This window comes from Sorex araneus, chromosome X (assembly GCF_027595985.1).
Source record: "Sorex araneus isolate mSorAra2 chromosome X, mSorAra2.pri, whole genome shotgun sequence".
Lineage (NCBI taxonomy): Eukaryota > Metazoa > Chordata > Mammalia > Eulipotyphla > Soricidae > Sorex > Sorex araneus.
In genome coordinates this window covers 332,003,758-332,026,519 of record NC_073313.1, presented here as the reverse complement: position 1 = coordinate 332,026,519, position 22,762 = coordinate 332,003,758, and the positions used below count along the sequence as shown (strand labels likewise).

Below are 22,762 nucleotides of genomic sequence, written 5' to 3'. Positions count from 1 at the left end.
AGGTGTGTAAGTTCGGACTGTCGGAGTTGAAGCAGGGCCTTGAGTTTCAGAGTGTTCCATGTACAGGAGAGAAATGGGGAGCTTGTCCAGCAGCAGCATGTACTTTTTACAAAGTTAGCAGTTCTTGAACCAGTGTTCTGCAAATAGGGAAGTGATTTTGACAATGAAGACAGATTGCAATTCTTCATTATCTCACCCCATGTTCTATAATTTTGTCTTTGTATTTTTAGGACCCCAGAGAATACTCAAGTAATACTTCATCCTGTAAAGAAATTGACCAGTACTGATTATGCTTCCTTAAGTATAGTATTGGCTATGTTTGATGACAAGCATCTTGTTATCTGTATAAATTTTCTTTTTGGCGGGGGCGGGGGGCATGGTGCATGGGGTAGGAGGAGGTGGGGCACACCTGTCTGTACTCAGGGCTTACTCTTGGCTCTGCTCAGGGATCACTCCTGGCAGGGCTCAGGTGACCTTACATGGTGCTCAGCATTGAATGCAGATTAACTGCATTGCAAGACAATTGTCTTAGCTGTGGTATTCTTCCTCCTGTTCAAGGATCAATATTAATTTCAGTATTATTTGTAGCTATCAAGAAATAGAAACCCACACTAGGTAAATGGTTAGGTAAATCTACTATGAACTTACCTGCAGCCATTACATAGGTTAGATGTGTGCTTACTAACATGAAAGATAGATCTCCAGTAGACGGGAGAGGGAGTCCTGGGCTTGATCCCTGGTATCACATAGTCCCCTGAGCATTGCTGGGTGATTCCAAAACCAAAATTCTGAAGGTGCTTTTATAATGTTATAGGCTAAGTGATCTGGGTGTCCTTTTTTTTTTTTCCCCCCCTTTAGAAAGTCACACTCTGTGCTCTAAGTAAGGGGGCAAGCAGTGCTCGGGGTTAGATTCAGGGCCTCGCACATGCAAGGCGTATGCTTTCCTACCTGAGCCCCTTTATTGCCTCTATTGTAGGCCTCTGATTAATCTTAGCTCCACTAAATAAGGAGCCAACAGAATATACTCTCCTATGGATAATTCTTGCCCCAAATTTCTAAGTTGTCGAGCCAAGCTGTCTTCCAGGTTTACAGGGAATATCAGGAATAGACACGCTGCTTAGACCACTCTTAGGAAACATTAGATACAGTCAGAAGGTGAGACATTCATCTAGAAAAAATTGGCCCGACTTGTCAGCGAGTTAGTTTGGGACAGCAGTGGAGACCATTCTGCTATAAAACACACTTATGAGCCATAACGAGTGGGAATTGTGATCCTTTTTTATGTACTAGAGTTATTAATAGCATAGTCATTGGAAGCAAGAAAAATGATTCCATCTGTATAGTTTTGTTGGGCCTGGTGTTACTTAAAATACTTATTTCAGAGACTCTTTTAAAAAATGATGCTGGACATAAACCACGCATTTGTTGATTCGTTAATGTCTTTTTAATTGGCAAAGTGGCAGTGATGGAAGATAAGTGACTTTATAAGCTGCTTTGGAAAAAGACTAAAATTTATCTCAACATGTATCCTATAGATTTTTATGCTTCACAGAAATTCCAAATTGAAATCACGAGTGGGAGATGGCCCAGAGGACTAGCGCATGTACTTTGGATGAGGGAGCCCCGGTTATGATCCCCAAAACCACACGGTCCCCCAAACACCAAGATGGAGGTAGCTCCTGAACACCGCCAGGTGTTTCTTCAAAAAAAGGTTTCACTGCCTGTAGACAATTTTAAGTGAGCTTTTCCTTTTTAGTTATTTGAGGGGAGGCATTCCTGGCAGTGTCTGGGGGCTAAGGACTATCCTAGTCTGCATTTGGGCCCAGGGTGCTGGGCTGGGGCTTGTTCTCAGGAAGGACCTGCAGGCCTAGTAACTGCAAGGGTGTATGTTCTGTCATCTGAGCCAAATCTTAGCCTGTCCTTCTTTATTTTTTAGTTTATTTCTAAAATAAACTTAATTGTGTGTGTGTGTGTGTGTTTGTGTGTGTATGTATGGGGGGTAGGATGGGCTATATCCAGTACTAGCCCTGGGTAGCCCTGGCTATTCCTGGCTCTGTGCTTAGGAATGACATTGAGTGGTGTTCATGGGATTGTATGTGGTGCTGGGGAATCTGAACCAGGCCCATTGGAATGCAAGGTGAGTGCCTGAACGCCTTTATACTGTCTGTTCCTTTGATTTTTTCATTTGTTTGTTCGTTTGTTTTGGGGCCATACCTGGAATTGCCCAGGGCTTGCTTCTGGCAGGCTTGGGGTACCATACGGAGTGCCAGGGATTGAACCTGGGTCTTCGGTGTCAAGGCAAATGCTTTACCTGCTGTACTGTTGTTCCATCCCATGTTTAGATTTTAAATATGAGCTCTAGGAACCCTAGTACAGGCGGTAAGGTTCTTGTCTTAAACACATTGTTATCTCCTAAGCCCAGAGTCAGGAGTCACCCCTAAGCACCATCAGGTACAGCCCCCAAAGCAGAAAGTAGAAAATAAGAGTGGAGCTCTAGCTTTGAATTTGGACACAGCTTAGACTTAATTATGCAACCGAGGATTTTGGTCATACTTGTGCCAAATTTGATGCTAAGCATTAACAAGTATTATTAAGTATGAAGTCTTAATTTATTAATATTAATTATCTGTTTATTTTCAGGTATATTTGCTTACTTGAACTACCATGTTCCTCGTACAAGAAGAGAAATCTTGGAGACCCTGATCAAAGGCCTCCAGAGACTGGAGTACAGAGGATACGACTCTGCTGGTATTTCCTTCTAAAAATATGGGTCTCAAATGATTCTTCACTCTCAGTGGACAAATTTTTTGTTCTAATTGAGTAGATTCTTTAGTAACGATGGTTTTGTTTCAGATAAATATGAAATATGAACAATTTAAATTTTTTTATCGTGTTGGAAAGGTTTTTGTCAGTATTTTCAGCTGTCTTACCATTCATGTAAGAGAATTGCTTCTCCCCCATAGTAATATTTCATTTTTGACATTTTAAAGCTCCTTTTGATAGTAATAGAAAAGAAGTGAATTTAAAAATTACAAAGAAAATACTAGGAAAAATTACTTTCTGTTGCTTTTGGACTTATAAAAGCAATAAGTTTAAAAATCACAAAGCCAACAGAAAATAAAAGTGCATCCTATTATTTTTATTTTATTATTATCATTTATTGTTATTATTTTTGGTGTTGGGGCCACACCTGCATTGCTCAGGGGTTACTCTTGGCTCTGTATTCAGAAATTACATCTGGCAGTTCTCTGGGGATTATATGGGATGCCAGAAATCAAACCTGGGTGGGCTGTGTGCAAGGCTAGTTACCATAACCATTGGATTAATTCTTGAGCGACAATATCCTATTTCACCCCCTTCTACCCACCCCCCACACACACTTTATTTAAATACCATGGTTTCCAAAGTTGCTCGTAATGATTTGTTATAGGTTTTCAATATTCTATCACCAATCCCACTGCCACTGTCACCTTCTTTTCACCATTGTCTCTCTTCTCCCAACCACCCCTCAAACCTGCCCCCATAGCAGGCCCACATTATTTTATTTTATGTTGCTTTTTACCACTGACTAGCTAATGAAATAATCAAAAAAAGAAAATTGTAGAAGAAAATTTGTGAAAATCTTTATATCTCACCCTGGGAACATTAAGTCCTTGTCTGAGGGTTTGCTAAGCTGTGGTTGCAAGGTAAGCCTCTGTGTTAATGTTTTTGCTAGTCGGAGAATAGTTACATTCCCATCCAATCTGCTGTGCTCCTACTGGGATGTTAGTATTGTAGAGTTTGGAGATGTCGCTCCAGAAAATCCGGAGTATTTGACTGGGCAGTCCAGCCAGAGGCATGGCGACAGCTGTTGGGGTGTGCGTGGGCTTTGGTAGGGCGGGAACTTGGCCCGCCCCTGTCCCGAGATCACCCCAGAGGTTTCAACTGGGACCAGGTATCCAAGAAATTTTTGTGGCTAGTTGATCTCTTTTAAGAATGAATCGTGGGCCCCTGGAGCAGGACTGTTAGATGAGCTTACACGGCTGTGGTAGTGGGATGTGGCTGTGTGGCTGGCGGGGCTTCTGGAACTGGGGAGGTGGCGGGAGGTCACCCATTCTGACTCGAGAAAGCCCAGAGTTTTCAGCCAAAAAATATTTTTTTTTGGTGTGCTTGAAAATTTTGCAGATTAGCATCTCTGTGGAGCTCAGTTAGGAGGTGGTGGAGCCTAGCCAGAGGCACGGCAGCAGCTGCTGGGGTGTGAGCGGCCGCCGGGGCTGTGGTCGCTGGGACTTGGCCTGCCCCCGCCCAAGATCACCCTGGAGGGCTGAGCCCAGACTGCATCTTACTGATATTTTATCTATCTGTCTGTCTGTCTATCTATCTATCTATCTATCTATCTATCTATCTATCTCAAAAGGGCTGGAGGATAGCACAGTGGTAGGGCGTTTGCCTTGCACGAGGCTGACCTGGGTTCAATTCCTCCGTCCCTCTCGGAGAGCCCTGCAAGCTACCAAGAGTATCTCGCCCCCCACGGCAGAGCCTGGCAAGCTCCCCGTGGTGTATTCGATATGCCAAAAACAGTAACAGCAAGTCTCACAATGGAGACGTTACTGGTGCCGGCTCAAGCAAATCGATGAGCAATGGGATAACAGTGATGATGATCTATCTCAAACCCATCTCTATATAAATAATGATAAATTGAGTCATCAGAGAAATCTGTTGTCTCTGTCCATATAATTCATCCCTGATAGAACAATTATATGACTATATGCAAAAAGAACCTCCCCCCCAAAAAAAAGAACCTTCCACAAATCACTATCCATTTAGGATGAAAATGAAGCAATTTAGGAAAAGCTAATCATTTAATTTGATGTATAAAGCAACTATGGAAAAATCTCTCTCTCTCTCTCTCTCTCTCTCTCTCTCTCTCTCTCTCTCTCTCTCTCTCTCTCTCTGGCCCCTTGTTTTCTTCTACCTTAAATGACAAAGCAGATAAAAGTAACTTTTTGTCAACTTGATGTTCCATGCCAGCGTTTCCCTGTAACTGTTAAGGATTCCCAAGGTTACTCCCAGAGTTGGTAATTCCCCAGGAGAACCCAGCATAGTTCAAGTCCCTGGTTATGAAGCATTACAACAGAAGACTACAAAGCAAAGTCAGCAAAGGGTCACAGGCTGAAGCCAGGAGGGAAGCCGGCACAAGGTTCCCAGAGTCCTCTGCGGTGCAGTCCCATTGGCCTAATGCACTGAATTTCCTCAGGGAGTTGTCAGAGTGTGTGAAATGTTGTATGCCAGGAAAGCTCATTAGCCCCTGTACACCCAGAGTTCTTCCCAGAGGGCTGGAGAGGCAGCAAAGGCTGGAGCACGTGCCTGACTTGTTGGGGGCCCTGGTTTCATGCCAGCACTACGTGGTCCTCTGAGCACCAGGAATGACTCTGAGCTCCATGAAGTGTGTGGTCTGGAAACCAACCAACCAAATAAAGCACCCCCAAAGATTGTAGTGGGGATTTATCACATTTCAGGTTCCTAAAAAGGAGCAGGTGTTCAGCAGAAACTAGACTATTTGAAGTTTAGCTGCAGTGAAGCTTGGTTTGTTTTTGGGCCCCAGCCGATGGTGCTCGGGGACTGCTCCGAGCTTCTTGCTGAGGTTGAGAGTCACTCCCTTGCAGTGCTGAGGGGACCATTTGATGCCAGGGATTGAACCTGGGCCTCGGGCACTAGTCCTTTTGGTCTGTCTCTCTGGTCCCACTGAAAAATTCTTAACCAGCTACAGTGGGGGAACCTTAGTCCAGATGCCAGCAAGTTTCCCGGCACAGCCAGGAGCCTTTATAATGATATTTATATTGCTCCTGGCTCTGTACTCAGGAATTACCCCTGGCAGTGCTCAGGGGACCCTGTGGGATGCTGGGAATCGAACTCGGGTCGGCCATGTGCAAGACAAACGCCCTACCTGCTGTGCTATTGCTCCAGCCCCATGGTTGTTTCTTTACCTATTATCAGCACACAGTTCTTAGCCAGATTATTTCCAGCTACCTTTGTTTGCAATACAGATACTGAGAGGTTATCATATTTGTTCCTTTGCTTATTCTCAGCACACAGTTCTTATCCAGATTGATCATTTCCAGCTATCTTTGTCACAATGGTCTCTTCCTTATCTCAGACTAATATCCAAGGACAGTAGAAAGAAGGGCCAGTAGGATTAGTCCACAATTGGAAGCCTGCCTCAGGTGCTGGGGAAGAAAGTTTTCAATTCTTTAGGAACATAAATAGAATCTCTGGAGACCTGTTCCTCAGCCCCCCATTTGTTCCCGCCTTCTGAGATGGCCACCCATCTTTTGTTTTTCTCCAGTTGTCTGTCAGTTGCACCCTCTCATAATTTTATTGAAACCTAAAACTACATTCTGTTGTAATTACCTTTTTATTTGTTTATGTTACAGACCATTTGGAATTTGAGACTAGTAAATGAATTATTTCTGATTTGGGTTTTTTTTTTTAATCTCTCAGCTATTTTCGTTCTCGGCACAAGGTTTTTTGAAAATGTTGAGTTTATTAACTGCATAGATGAATAATGCTTTTTAATGAAAATGTCTGCCATGATGATCATCTAAGTTATCTCTAAATTTTTCTTTTCTTCCCTTTGATTCCTGTAGGTGTGGGATTTGATGGAGGTAATGATAAAGACTGGGAGGCCAATGCCTGCAAAATCCAGCTCATTAAGAAGAAAGGGAAAGTAAAAGCACTGGATGAAGAAGTTCACAGTAATTTTATTTTTGTTTCCTTCCTCCTCCTATCCCTTCTGTTTTTCCTATCAAATGACTTTTCCTGTCATTTGAAACCTGCTTTAAGAGCAATTATTCGTGTGTGTGTGTGTGTGTGTGTGTGTGTGTATGAGAGAGAGGGGGGGGGGGAGAGAGAGAGAGAGAGAGAGAGAGAGAGAGAGAGAGAGAGAGAGAGAGAGAGCCAGCAGTACTCAGTGCTTACTCCTGGGACTCTGTATACTCAGGGATCACTCCTGGTATGGCTTGGGGTACCATCTGGGGTATCAGGGAGAGTATTGGGGCCAGTGGAATGCAAGGCCCCTATGCTTGCTGTACTCCAGCTCTGAAAGTGTTGATTTTTAAAGCCAAAAGAAGAAAAGATAAGGGGCCGGAGCGATAGCACAGCGGGTAGGGCGTTTGCCTTGCACGCGGCCGACCCGGGTTCGATCCCCGGCATCCCATATGGTCCCCCAAGCACTGCCAGGAGTAATTTCTGAGTGCAAAGCCAGGAGTAACCTCTGAGCATTGCTGGGTGTGACCCAAAAAGCAAAAAAAAAAAAAAAAAGAAGAAGAAGAAGAAAAGATAAGTGATTTTTTTTTTTTTTGGGTGGTCACACCCGGCGATGCACAGGGGTCACTTCTGGCTCTTCACTCAGGAATTACCCCTGGCGGTGCTCAGGGGACCATATGGGATGCTGGGATTAGAACCTGGGTCAGCCGCATGCAAGGCAAACGCCCTACCCGCTGTGCTATCGCTCCAGCCCCGATAAGTGATTTTTTATTAAAAACAAAAAACTTATTGGGCTGGAGCAATAGCACAGCGGGTAGGGCATTTGCCTTGCATGCGGCCAACCTGGGTTCGATTCCTAGCATCCCATTCAGTCCCCTGAACACCTCAGGGCGGGGGGGGGGGGGGTAATTCCTTAGTGCAGAGCCAGGAGTAACCCCTGTGCATCGCTGGGTGTGACCCAAAAATAAACAAACAAAAAACCAAAAAAAACTTATTATACTGGTTTTAAGATGTACCTGATGGGGCCAGAGAGATAGTACAGGAGGTAACATGCTTACTTGGAGATAACCATCTTGGGTTTGATTCCAGGCACCCCATGTGGTCCCCTGGACTCTCCAGGACTGATCCCTAAATATGGATTCAGGAGTAAGCCCTGAACACTGCTGGATGTGGCCCTAAAACAGACAATGCCATCGTAATCATGAAAGTAGAAGACAAAAATGGTGGGGTTAGCAATTCTTTTTCACAGAAGTCAAACGTTTAGTTTCATCATACTTGTTTAACAAAATTAAATTAACAAATTAAATTAATTCATGTTTTGTGTCTTATGGGTAAGGTTAAGGATTAAACAGACACCCACCTAACTGTACTTTAAAACCTGAAATTCAGATACTCTGTCTGCTGCATATGTTATAGCCTCTACCTTAGGCTGATTATAGAAGGTTCAACTGGAACCTGCTGAAGATTCAGTCAACAAGAGAGTTCCCACAAGTTTGGGAGCCTGAGGAGACAGGGATTCCCTGTCGGTGACATTTGTGTAGGAAACTTGAGAAGAGTCAACTTTTCCAGTAGAGTAGCTTGTGTGAAAAGAACAGGCCAGGTAAGTTTGTTGGCAGTAATAGGTAGCACTGTAGCACTGTTGTCCAGTTGTTCATCGATTTGCTCGAGTGGGCACCAGTAATGTCTCCATTGTGAGACTTGTTACTGTTTTTGGCACATCGAATGCGCCACGAGTAGCTTGCCAGGCTCTGTCTGCTGTGTGGGTGGGATACTCTTGGTAGCTTGCCGGACTCTCTGAGAGGGACACAGGAATCGAACCCGGTTGGCCGCATGCAAGGCAAACGCCCTTCCTGCTGTGCTGTCGCTCTAGTCCGGCAGTAATAGGTAGTTCTTTATTTTGTTTTTCCCCCAGAGTGTCCCCAGAGGTGCTTGGGAACTCTAGGGCTGCTCCTGTAGTGCTCGGGGGCCATGTGGTATGCAGGATCAAACCCAGGGCATAAGGCATACACTCCACCTCTCAGAGCTATCTCCTTGGGCCTCGTATAGTCCTTTTAATTTATATTACTCACAGATTGTGACTCAGAATCATCATCTTTGAATGTGAAAATACTGAAACATGAGTCCCCCTGCAGGGAAGTCAGGACAGAAGGAGCACATGGGTGCTTGAAGCATCTGAAACTGATCAGTCTCTTGGAACAACAGTATGGCTGTGCCTGGGTGGGGGATGCCTCTGGTAACGGGACCATGGTTACTTCTACTCTTGTTTCCGTTCTTGGTCATAATCCCAAACACTCTGGACCAGGAGATCAGACAACAGCAGCAGCAACAACAGCAGCTTCCTGCTTCAAAATTTAAAAGCAAATATCTGCCCTTAAGGGAATGAAAAAATAAGCTATACAGATAGAAGATGACCCTAAGTAACTCTTGAAAAGTGTGCACTGGGTCTGGTTCTGCATGCAGAAATGTGAGTGATTTCTGGGAACTAAGTGTTTAGCGATAAAAGCAGTCTGCCAGAAAGCTAAGTAAAAGGACCATTAAAAACACACAGAGGAATGCCATCAATGGCAGGCGGACACATGTGCATAATAAAAGTTTGAAGTCGCAGATGGGAGGATTGGATAGCAACTTGAGAACCCAACGGGTATAAAGAAGGTGTCAAATTATTTGCTACATTTTAAAAATTTTTACAATTTTAGGTCAAAAACATGTCTAAAACACAAATAGCATTTGTTAACAATATTTGCTGACCCTGAGTGCAGTATTTGGAAATTTGGGGTGCTTATTTTATCCCTGGACTGGAGCGATAGCACAGCGGGTTGGGCGTTTGCCTTGCACGCAGCCAACCTCGGTTCGATTCCTCTGCCCCTCTCGGAGAGCCCAGCAAGCTACCGAGAGTATCTCGCCCGCACGGCAGAGCCTGGCAAGCTACCCGTGGTGTATTCGATATGCCAAAAACAGTAACAAGTCTCACAATGGAGACGTTAACTGGTGCCTGTTCGAGCAAATCAATGACCAATGAGATGACAGTGATACAGTGATTTTATTATCCCCAGCAAGTTTCAATATGTTTCACCTATTAAGGAAAATGGGAAGGGGGGCCAGGAACGTAGCATGGTGGTAAACTGTATTCCTTGCATGTGTGAGACCCTGAGTTTGCTTGCTGGCAGTACAGTAAAATGAGAAAAAGGGACGGGAAACATCTTTTTTTTTTTTTTTTTGGCCTTTTTGGGTCACACCCGGCGATGCACAGGGGTTACCACTGACTGCACTCAGGAATTACTCCTGGTGGTGCTCAGGGGGCCATATGGGATGCTGGGAATCGAACCTGGGTCGGCCGCGTGGAAGGCAAACATCCTACCCGCTGTGCTATCGCTCCAGCCCCTGGAAACATCTTTCAAAAAGGCTCTCAGCTTGGTGGATTAAGAGGTTATTTGTAACTGCTGAGTTAAAAAATAATAGTTTACATTTATTGGCTGCTTTCTGTGTTCCAGGTCCTTTTTTGTTTGTTCTGTTTTTGATCCACACCTGGCGGTGTTCAGGGCTTATTCCTGGCTCTATGCTTGGGGATCACTCTTGGGTCTGTGGGGGACCGTGGGGAGTGCCTGGGATTAAGCCTGGCAAGGCAAGGCAAATACCCTCCTCACTATGGTATCGCTCTTGCTGTCCAGGCATTTTCTTTTTTTTTTTCTTTTGCTTTTTGAGTCACACCCAGTGATGCACAGGAGTTACTCCTGGCTCATGCAGTCAGGAATCGCTCCTGGTGGTTTACGCTCCGAGGAATATGCTCAGAGGACCTTATGGGATGCTGGGAATCGAACCTGGGTCAGCTGCATGTAAGGCAAATGCCCTACCCACTGTGCTATCACTCCAGCCTCCGAGGCATTTTCTTAAGTGCTTAATATAAACAGAACCCATGAAGAACCCATGAAGAACCCTCATCAGAACCCATGAAGCTAGATTACATTCATCCTTACTTTGCTGATGAGAGGTTGGAGCACAAGGGGGTTAGGTGCTGTTAGAGGTGCCTTTGGGGTCAGAAGAAGGCAAAGGAGAGCTGATATGCTCGGGAGCCAGAAGAATTAGTGATTCTTCAACACATCTTATAACTTAAAAGCTGTGAGGCCTCAAAGCCTGCTCGCATTTGTTACCTCCCAGCATAGGTTTAGGAATGTTTTATAATTACTTGAGAATTTAAGTATGTTGGAGCTATTAAAAAAGCAATAAGGATGACATCTAAGGAAAGGTTCTCGGGGGAAGAGAATCTTTGGGGAGAAAGGTATGGGGGTGGTATATAATAAAGGAGCAGAAAGGAAGTTGTTGAGGGATTGCAGCTTAGAAGGGCCCTGGCAGTAGTTTAAACTGCCAGGAGCAAAAACTGAACAATGAGCTCCGTGAAACAGCCAGTAGGAGACAATAAAAATGCAGAGTACAGGGGCTGGAGTGGTAGCTCAGTGGGTAGGGTGTTTGCCTTGCATGCGGCTGACCCGAGTTCAATTCCCAGCATCCCGTATGGTCCCCCGAGCACCGCCAGGAGTAATTCCTGCGTGCAGACAGGAGTAACCCCTGTGCATTGCTGGGTGTGACCCAAAAAGCAAAAAAAAAAAAAAAAAAATGCTGAGTACAGTGGTGGTAGTGGAATTATAGATAAGACTGAGGATTAGGCAAAGTACAAAAGATATCCTGAGTTATTGTAGAGTTGAATGAACTATCACTTCCTTGAGTGGCAACAGTGAGAAGTAGGCTTGGTGACTAACCATAAACCTGAAATGAGCTCAGTTTGTGACTTTCTTCAGTGTCACCTGGCAGTTCGTGGGGAGGAGAAGCCTGATATAGGAGTGAGAGACAAAAGATTTGCAGAGGTCTTTAGAACAGGGACGTTAATCAAAGAGGCAAATTCAAGATACATAAAATTTGGGAAAAGGGACTGGAGTGATAATACAGCGGGGAGGGCATTTGCCTTGCATGCAGCTGACTCACGTTCAATCCCCGGCATCTCACATGGTCCCCTGAACACCGCCAGGAGTAATTCCTGAGTGCAGAGCCAGGAGGAACCCCTGAGCATCGCCAGCAGGTGTGACCCAAAAAGCCAAAATCAAAAAACAACTTCCACCAACGCCTGCTTCCTCCAACGCCCCCCCACCAAAATAAATAAATTAAATAAATAAATAAATAGCAAAGAAAGCAAACCAGAAACTTGAAGAATATTTTTGTGATGATGTGCTCATTATAATGGCAAATAAACATTAAATGTTCCTTTGGTAACAGTGAGTCTGGTATGGTAATTGCCATGGCTTTGAAATAGATTAATTTTATAGAATCTTATTTTCTTTTCCCCCTCCAGTTCATTGTTTTGCCAGTGTATGTATCTGTGTTACTGCTCTAAGTATAGTTAGCCTAAAATGCTAGTCAAAAAAATTGGTGAGAAGGTGCTGCTTTGAGCCACAGGCTGCCCTGCAGGCTTCCTCCTGGGCCTCTGCTCAGGGGTTTGGGGGGTCATACACCAGGGTTCCAGCCCTGTTGGGCCAGTGCAAGGCTAGCACCTTCTCTGTTGTAAAGTGGTGGTAAACAGATGTCATTTGTCGTTCACCTTAATTAATTCAATATGTATTTAAAACAAGAAAGAATTCTGTGTCCTGTTAGCTATGACCAAGAATGATTTCTTTTTTCCTTCCTCCCTCCCTTTCTTCTTCCCCTAACCCCCCTTTCCCTCTCTTTATCCCTCCCTCTCCCTCCTTCTCTCCCTCTCTCCCTCCCTTTCGTCTTTGCCTAGCTCCTTTCTGCACCAACAGAGTAAGCCCAGGATTCTCATTAGAAAACACAGTTGAGGGGCCAGAGCCACAGTACCGTGGTTGGGTGCTTGCTTTGCACACTGCTGACTTGGATTTGATCCTCAACATCCACTGTGGTCCCTGGAGTGATTCCTAAGTGCACAGCCAGGAGTAACCCCTGAGCAGTGCTGGGTGTGGCCCCCAAACAAAACAAAACAAAACAAAACAAAAACACAGTTGATGAAACTGTTTAGTCAAGCATCAGTCAGATACATCCATCCTTCCTGCCTGCCTGCCTTCCTAACTCTTTCTTTCCCCCTCTTTCGTTCCTTCCTTTTTTCTCCTTCCTGCCTTCCTTCTTTCCTCTTTTTCCTCTCTCTCCCTTTCTCCATCTCTTCCTCCACCTTTTTTCTTCCTTGACTTTATACACACCTGGACTTGAACTCTCCCACTGAACTAGACTGCCTGTTCTAACAACCTTTATTCTAGGCCGAGCTCTGTGCCCTGGCGGGGCTTACTGTTCAGTGAGCGCGCCACGCAGCTATCATTTGGTTAGTGGTAGGCTTGGTTTGCTGAAAGTCAGTGGGGCTGGAGCATCAGAAGGGAGAGGGATAGTGGCAGGAGGCGAGGCTAGAGAAGTGAGGGAAGGCTGGGTTATGTAGGGTCTGCTAGATGATGACTGTGAACTCTGTGTGCCGTTAGAAGCCATTGGAAAAGTTTGCAGAAGGGAATTAACTGTCTCACTCCTGTCTTGAAAGGACCTCTTTGGTTGGTATACAAAGGCTGGGTTGTACAGCAAGAAGATTGGACACAGGGAGTCCAGTTAGGACTAGCTGTTGAAATAGCCCAGAGAAAGATGATGGTAGCCAGGGACACAGGGTGGTAAGAAATCTTTAGAAAGCAAATAACTGTTGTCATAATTTATAAAAATGTACATTGAGGGCTTTTCTGAGTAACTGGAGAGGGACTGGGGATGAGGATGAAAAGTAGGTGGGGAGCCAGACAGTGAAGGACCTTGTATGCTTTTCATGGAAAAAGCTGGACTTAATGACAAAAATGGTTCTAGATGTTAGAATTTAGGAATCTTTTTATAAATTCCTGTGACTAACTTTCGGATGATTCATAGGCATAGTTAGGGCTATAAAACTGCTTTTTAAAAAGCACTGCAAGTCTATTCAAGGATTTTAGTTATTGTTTCCTGATAGGATTTGTGTTGTTACTGACCTCTGATTAACCAGCGTAGACCATTAAAGATTTTATGCTAAATTGCATGAACTTCTCTATTCAGACTTCTGGACCATTTGCTCTTAATTAAAAACCTAATTCTGCTAACTGTTGCTAATCTGGTTTCTTAACCAAATGAAATTTTTATTTAGAAAACTAGAAGTAAGGCTTTGCTAGAAAATAATTAGAACTTCCCCCCCACCCCCACACACCCCAACCTGGGAGAAATAGGAAGATGGTACTTATAAGGACATATTTTAGAGTATTTGTCCTTTAAGATACAGAAACATCAGTTTCTAGCTTTTTACTTTCATAGGTTTGCTCTGTTCTCAGAGCCTATTTTTCATTTTAGAAGCTTTCCATAATTGCAGCTATAGAATTAAAATAGTTTTATTTTTTCACATTTAATTAAAGTGACAATCATTTAAATTAAATTACATTTAATTAAATCACATTAATTTTTTGTGTTCCAACTCTTGAGTTTGATAATTATTAAGCCTCCACAAAAACCTGAAAAGATAAATAGTATATTAATTGCATGTTCATTTTACCTAGCCTTACCAGTTGTTCACTTTTGTTACTTTTACTTTATTTCTCTTTGTACGTTTATTATTATTTTTGGAATCCTGTACCTTAAATATTTCGAGTGTATTAACTCCTAAATCTTTTAATTACTATTTTGAATATGCCTGATCTTTCCTTTCAATACTTGTTTATTCTAGTTGAGCAGCACTATGGTAATTATATTTAAATATAGCATAGGGCATGATTTCTGCAACATGATTTCACACTTTTTTTTTTAAATTTCACTTCTTCAGAACAACAGGATATGGATTTGGACATAGAATTTGACGTGCACCTTGGAATAGCTCATACCCGTTGGGCAACACACGGGGAACCCAATCCGGTCAATAGCCATCCTCAGCGCTCTGATAAAAACAATGGTAAGTATGGACCTATGGAGTGATTGCAGAGGGAACGATCATGGGAAAGAATGAAGGCACTTATGCTTTATTTCATTTAATCTGGAAAGCTTCAAATGCATTTACAAGTAGAGAATATGTAAAATCTGTTGTATCTGTCACCCAGTCTTGAGCATTTATAAATACATGATCAGTTGTGTCTTACCTGGAATCTGCCCTCCCTGCCCAGATTCTTTGGAAACTGGTGTCTAGATCTCAGAGCGAGGGGTCGTACTGCTTCCTCTGTCGAGATTTCAGTAGGTCTCTGAAAGATAAGCGTTTAGTAGCTTGATGTGTCTCTTAGAGATGTCTCCTTTTCCTCCTTTTTCCATGCAGTTTACTGAGTCACTTGTCCTGTAGATTTTCCTAACGTATTTTGATAGTAAAGTGTTTTCTGTGCTAAACTGAACGTGTCTCTTTGTCCCTTTAATTTTAATGTCAGGATGTTTAATTTCATCTGGAAGTACATAACATTTGGGTTTTTTGCAACCATTGATGATCATTGCCAAAACTCATTTCATTAGCCTAATACTATCCTAGATACTATCATTACATCTTCGTGTTATCTCAAATACTTGTATAAATAGAAATTCAGTTACTTGATTCCGTTCATGTCAATTTCCCGATTCCCTGACATACCGACTATATAGAAAATACTAAATGACCCCTCTCTTTATTTGGCATTTGAAAATTGCATGGTTCTGATGTTCTTAGATGAACAGAACCTATTTGTTTATGATTTTATCTGTCTTAGCCACACCTGGTGATGCTGGGCACAGGGGTCCTCCCTGCTCTCTGCTTGGCGGCTCTCTCGGTGCTGGGGGCACAGGCGCTGCTGGGGAGTGAGCCCCGGCTTCCATCTAAAGCACGCACAGGCCTGTTGTATCTCTTCCACCCCTGATCTTTATTTTAATTATAAACTCATGGATTTACCTATTTTGGGGTTCGTTTCAAAGCAGAGTAACTCTCCTGATGTACAGATTTCCTCATCTTTGGCCACTGGAGCTGAGTCATGTTGCTCTTGAGTTCTTTCGATTTGACCCTAGTAAACTAATGAGTGTTTTAGTTTCTGCTAGACCAGATGTTTCAGGTTTGTCTAACTCTTGTTAGATAAAGAGCCCGTGATTATCTAGCTATATCCAAGAGCGCTTGTTTCTTTTAGTGGAAGTGATATTTTTAAACCATTAGCCAGTTGTAGAAATAGATAGTTCGGGGGTGGGGAGGGGTGGCGTTGGGTAAGGCATTTGTTTTGTGTGTAGCTGTTATATACTGATCCCTGAGCACTGCCAGGAGTGGCTCCTGAACACTGCTTGGTGCTGAGACAGAGAAGTGCTCATTGCTCTTGTGTCTTTTAAATGGACAAAACTAGGCAATATATGTAGTGTGTGTGTTTATGTGTGTGTGTGTGTGTATGTGTGTGTATATATGTATGTTAAATTTAGAGTTTAAGGATCAGTTTATTTTTTGTTTTTTGTATTTTTTGCATTTTGGGGCATACCTGGTGGTACTGAGGGATTATCCTGGCTCTGTGTTCAAGGATCACTCCTGGCAGAGTTTGTGGGACATACGGTATTCCAGGGATCATGCCTGGGCCATGTGCAAGGCAAGCACCCTACCTACTATAGTATCTCTTGAGCCCAAAACACACACAGCTTTACACAAACATTTTCTATTTTTTCTTTTTGTTTATTTTTATTGAATCACTGTGAGATACAGTTACAAAGCTTTCATGTTTGAGTTTCAGTCATACATGATCGAACATCCATCCCTCCAATATTGCACATTCTCCAATACCAATGTCCCCAGTATTACACCCCCCCAACCCTCTCTTTGCTTCTGTTGGCAGACAATTTCCCCCATACTCTCTCTCTACTTTTGAGCATTATAGTTTGCAATACAGATACTGAGAGGTTACCACATTTATCTTCTTTAAGCACAAATCTCCCATCCTGAGCAATTCCTCCAACCATCATTGACTTAGTGATCCCTTCTCTATCCCAGCTGCCTTCTCCCCCAGCTCATGAGACAGGCTTCCAGCTATGGAGCAATATTCCTGGCCCTTGTGTCTACTCTCCTTGGGTATCAGTCTCATGTTATTTTATACTCCACAAATGAGTGCAGTCATTCTATGTCTGTCCCTCTCTTTCTGACTCATTTCACTTAGCATTATCCTCTCCGTAAACGTCCACTTCTAAGCAAATTTTATGACCTCATCTTTCCTTATAGCTGCATAGAATTCCATTGTGTAGATGTACCAAAAACAGTAACAACAAATCTCACAATGGAGATGTTACTGGTACCCGCTTGAGCAAATCGATGAACAACAGGACAACAATGCTACAGTGCAGATGTACCAAAATTTCTTTAACCAGCCATCTGTTCTTGGGCACTCAGGTTATTTCCAGATTCTGGCTATTGTGAACAGAGCTGCAATGAACATAAAGGTGCAGATGTCATTTCTTTTTTTTTTTTTTTTTTTGCTTTTTGGGTCACACTTGGCGATGCACAGGGGTTACTCCTGGCTCTGCACTCAGGAATTACCCCTGGCAGTGCTCGGGGGACCATATGGGATGTTGGGAATTGAACCTAGGTCGGCTGTGTGCAAGGCAAACGCCCTACCTGCTGTGCTATTGCTCCAGCCCCCAACAGATGTCATTTCTACTGTGCTTTTTTGCACCCTTAGGATATGTTCTCAGAAGTGGTATTGCGGGGTCATATGGAAGCTCAATATTTAGTTTTTGAAGAAATGCCCATATTGTTTTCCAAAAACTGTTAGAGCAGTTGGCATTCCCAACAACAGTGAAAGAGCATCCCTTTCTCCCCACATCCACGCCAACACTGGTTGCTTTTGTTCTTTTGAATGTGTGCCAGTCTCTGGTGTGAGATGTTATCTCACAGTTGTTTTGATTTGTATCTCCATGATTAGTGATGTGGAGCATTTTTTGATGTGCCTTTTGGCCATTTTTTTTTTTTTGAGGAAACTTCTGTTCATTTCTTCTTATTTTTTGATGGGGTTGGAAGTTTTTTCTTGTATAATTCTATTAGTATCTTGTATATTCTGGATATTAATCCCTTCTCAGGTGGGTAAATATTCTTCTGCATTCTGTGGGCTCTCTCTGTATTTTTTTTTCTTTTTGGGTCACACCCAATGATGCACAGAGTTACTTCTGGCTCTGCACTCAGGAATCACACCTGGCAGTGCTCAGGGGACCATATAGGATGCTGGGAATCAAACCTGGGTTGGCTGCATGCAAGGCAAACACCCTACCTGCGGTACTATCGCCCTAGCCCCTCTGTATTTTGGTCACTGTTTCTTTTGAAATGCAGAAGCTTCTTAGTTTGATGTGGTCCCATTTGTTTGTGTTCATTTCGGTCAGTGATATTTCATCCTTTTTTTCCCCCCTTTTTGGGTCACACCTGGAGATGCACAGGGGCTACTCCTGACTCTGCACTCAGGAATCACCCCTGGCGGTGCTCAGGGGACCATATGGGATGCTGGGAATCGAACCCGGGTTGGCTGCGTGCAAGGCAAATGCCCTACCCGCTCTGCTATTGCTCCAGACCTACTATTTCATCCTTAAGGATGCTTTTAGCTTCAATGTCATGGAGGGTTCTGCCCACATTTCCTTCCATGTACCTTATGGATTCAGGTCTGATATTGAGGTCTTTAATCCACTTTGATCTGACTTTTGTGCCTGGTCAGAATTCATTTTTTTGCAGGTAGCTGTCCAGTTTTCCCAAAACCACTTGTTAAAAAGGCTTTCCTTGTTCCACTCCACATTTCTTGCTCCTTTATCAAAGATTAAGTGGTCATACATTTGAGACGGAATATTCAACTCTGTTCCATTGGTCTGCGGGAACAAGGCTTTCCTTGTTCTACTCCACATTTCTTGCTTCTTTATCAAAGATTAAGTGGTCATACATCTGTGATGGAATATTCAACTCTGTTCCATTGGTCTGCGGGTCTATTTCTAGTCCAATACCATGCTGTTTTAACTACTACTGCTTTGTAGTACAGTTTGAAGTTGGGGGAGGTGACGCCACCCATCTTCTTTTTCTCAAAGATTGTTTTAGCTATTTATGGGGGTTTATTATTCCATATGAATTTCAGAAGTGTTTTGTCTATTTCTTTGAGAAATGTCATGGATATCCTGATAGGGTCCGCATAAATCTGTGCTTTGGGGAGTATTGCCATTTTGATAATGTAATCCTCCCTATCCATAAGCAGGGGATATATTTCTATTTCCTAGTGTCCTCTTTTATTTCTTGAGGTAGTGTTTTGTAATTTTCCTTGTATACGTCCTTCACCTCTTTAGTTAAGCTGATTCCAAGGTATATGATTTTTTGAGGTACTATTGTGGACAGAATTGTTTTTTAATACCTCTTTCTTCTCTTTCATTGTATATAGGAAAGCCATGAACTTTTGGGTGTTGATTTTGTAGCCTGCCACTTTACTATACAAACCTATTGTTTCTAGGAGCTTTTTTGTAGAGTCTTTAGGATTTTCTAAGTATAGCATCATATCATCCACAAATAGTGATAGCTTGACCATTTCCTTTCCTGTATATACACACAGACATTTTTATCAGAGCTTTATGGTATTTACTTAACCTCACTGAAGCATGTATTTCCTTTTAGCCACACATTAAAAGTTCTTTTAATACCAGAAACAATTTGATTTACCACATGATATGCGTAATATAGAATGTGAAACCAGTATTGCTGTAACAGTATGTTTATTGTTTTTTTTATTCTTTTTGTTATTGTGGTTAGTGTACTTTTTGTCCATAGGGGATATCTCTCTAGGGATATATAGACAAACTACTGTGTTTGGAAGTCACTTAGAATATTCCTTCTGTATGTGATTGTGCTACCAACCAGATGCAGCATTGTTAATACATTTCATTAATTTTTTTAGGGATTGATTCTCTTTTTGAAGAAAGCCAGCCAGCTTAATTTAAAACTTTAAAATATTTGTGTAGATCTGACTTCATGCCTGTAGAACAAGGCAGACTAGAAGAAATCTAATCTCTATTTTGTTCTTTTGGGGGGCCTCCCCGGTGGTGCTGGACTCTTTCAGAACTGTCCCCACTGGGGCTTGGGACACCTTGAATTGGGCCTTGAACCTCGACCCCTATGCATGCAGGCCTGTGCTCCAGCCCTCTGAGCTTTCTCCCGGGCCTCCCTCCCTTCCTCCCTTCCCCCTCTCCCTCCTCCCTTCCTGCTTCCCTCCCTCTCTCCCTCTCTCCCTCTCTCCCTCCTTGCTTTTTTTGCTTTCATTTTGGGTCACACCCAGCAATGCTTAGCAATTACTCCTGGCTCTGTGCTCAGGAATTACTCCTGGCGGTGCTTGGGGGATCATATGAGATGCCAGGGGTCAAACCCAGATCAACCATGTGCAAGGCAAGCACCTTCCCTACTATACTTTCACTCCAGCCAGCCCCTCTTTCTTTTTTTAAAATCAATTTTTCTAATTTTGGTATCGTGGTCTATAATAGTATTGAAACCATTGTTTTAGATTTCAGTACTACTGCATCTCTTTTTTCTATTTCTTCTTTCTCGTTCCACCTTTCCTTGAAAATAGCCATTTAGTTTATTTCATCTTTAAAAATAAGTATATGTCTGCACTTTTTAGGGTTCTCTTTCTTCACATCATTCTTGTTGAGTCAGGCAGACCCTTACAAAGCTGTTCATGATTGGATTTCAGTCATACAGCGTTCCAACACCCATCCCTCCACCAGTTACGTTTCCCAGCACCAGTGTCCCCAGGTTCCCTCCTATCATTGCCCTCCCCACCTCACCCCCCCACCTCTATGGCAGGCACTTTTCTTTTCTCTCCTTCCTTCCTTTCCTTCCCTCCCTCCCCCTTCCTTTGGGGCATTGTGGTTTGCAATACAGATACTGAAAGGTTATCGGGTATATCCCTTTACCAACTTTTAACATTGAGTCAGATTTAATGCTGACAATCACTCAGCATTTTGATACTGACAAGGTCTTATTAAACCATGTCTGAAAACTTACATCTGAATAAGTTTTGAGAATCCTGACTGTAATTCTTTATATTAGCAGTTTCTATTTTCATTTCTCTGTGTTCTAGCAATATGTTTTTCTCCTGGATTTATTTTTTGTGTGGTGTCATCTTTTCTCACAAAAATTTAGTGGAAGTATTATTATTTGGTTTATAATGAATTCAGATGCATTTACTGTCAAATCAAAATGTTAAATATATTAAAAATTATGATAGTTTAATATAATACCTACTGATAATTTTCCTTCTGAATTAATGTGAATTTATTTTATTTGGGGGAGGGGACACACCTGGCAGTGCTCAGGACTTAATCCTGGCTCTGTGCTCAGGGATCACTCCTGGCGGTGCCCGGGATCAAACCCTGGTTGGCTGCATGCAAGGCAAGCGCCCTGCTCGCTGTACTATTGCTCTGACCCTTTTTAAATGAATTTTAAATAATAAATCCACACTGGTATGTTTACATGCACTGTTAGTGGCCACATTGTCAACTGTTGAATTGTTCAATAAAAGATTAAAATAGTCCCACTATCATATATTTGACCCTGGAATTCTATTTTGACATTCTTTTATCTGACATTCTAGGAATTAATTTCTCAGTGTCTGGCTTTTCTTATTAACTTCTTTAGTTTTAGTTCTTAGATTCAGTATAAATCAGATCATTGTTTTTGTGTGAAAGGCTCTCTCTTCAAACTTTGGAATGTTCTGTGCATAATTAGAATGAATGAACAAAGAAGCGAGAATAAGCCGTACATAGTTCAGCCCTCTCATTTTGCAAATAAGGAGACAGGCCCAGGAACTGCTTGCCTTTCTATGGCATCAGGAGGCAGAGCTTAGCCACAACCAAAACTGATGTCCAGAGGACCCAGTTTAATGCATTTCCCCACTGTACCCACTGCATACTTTCACCAAGCCACATAAAACATACTGTCACCTATCTGAGGATAATCTGACTATGAAAAGAAATGATAGTTGGTTATACCTGGAAGGATATCATGTGACAAACTTTTTGACTTCAGAAGACTGTTAACAAATGTCTTATAGTATTTGCCAGACCTGTAATTTTTTTGTCATCAATGCTTTGATCTCTTAGAATTCATTGTTATTCACAACGGAATCATCACCAACTACAAAGACTTAAAGAAGTTTTTGGTAAGTGAAAAGACATCAGACCTATCTTTTATAAATATCTTTTAAAAACGATTCCCTGTCCCGTCCCTCCTTCGGGGGTGGCACACAGCGCTCAGTGGGGACCGCATGTTGGGTCACACTGCACACTTGCCAGTGGCGCTCACCGAGGTTTGCCTCTTGTGGTTGCAGAGCTTACACACGAGCTACCACGCTTTGAGGACATTCCCTAGTGCCAAGGAATGGACCCACAGCCTCACACATGCAAGGCATGTGCAGTACCACTGAACCACATCTTCAGTCCCCTGAGAATGTTCTTGAGGTGGGGAGGTGGGGGAGGGGAGGGGAATTGCAGGGAATCATACCCAGCTGTGCCCAGGGATCACTCGCGGTGGTGCTGGTGGGACCAAATGCAGTTCCAGCAGTCAAAGGTGGGTCAGCCGTCTGCAGGGCAAGCTCCTTCACCACTGCATTATCTCTCTGGCCTTGGGGTTTGGGTCAGTCTTGTTTTCAGCACTGTGATTGACATTACTGATTGTCACGGGGTTTCGTGTATAAAACATTCCAACAGCACACCCACTACCAGAGTGTCAGCATCCTTCCACCATTGTCCCAGGGTCTCCCTGCTCTCCTCTACCTCCCATCCTGTCCTCTCCCCTCCCCACCCCCGCCCCCCATCGTGATGTGCTTCCTACTAAAGACCTGTTCTCAGTTTCTCTTCTCTGGCCCAAGTTTTATTTCTTAAATGGAAAAATTAAAAGTGCTTTGGCTATATTATGAATGATCCCAGAACTCAAAACACAATTAGACTGGGAGGTACAGTGGTTAGGATGCATTCTAGGCCCCGGTTTGATTCCTGGCACCACCTGATCCCTGTGCATAGCCGGATGCAGCCCTGGAGGACCCCAGTT

General features: G+C 43.0%; 1 protein-coding gene across 1 annotated transcript in view; it reads left to right on the top strand.

Moving 5' to 3' along the window:
- Nucleotides 1-22,762, top strand: part of GFPT1 (glutamine--fructose-6-phosphate transaminase 1) — a 62,593-nt gene that overhangs the window by 7,493 nt on the left and 32,338 nt on the right. The window contains exons 2-5 of the mRNA XM_055121515.1: nt 2,641-2,748; nt 6,627-6,734; nt 14,555-14,680; nt 21,817-21,875. Of these exons, the coding sequence (XP_054977490.1) occupies nt 2,641-2,748; nt 6,627-6,734; nt 14,555-14,680; nt 21,817-21,875 (401 nt within the window). The remainder of the gene's footprint in view (nt 1-2,640; nt 2,749-6,626; nt 6,735-14,554; nt 14,681-21,816; nt 21,876-22,762) is intronic.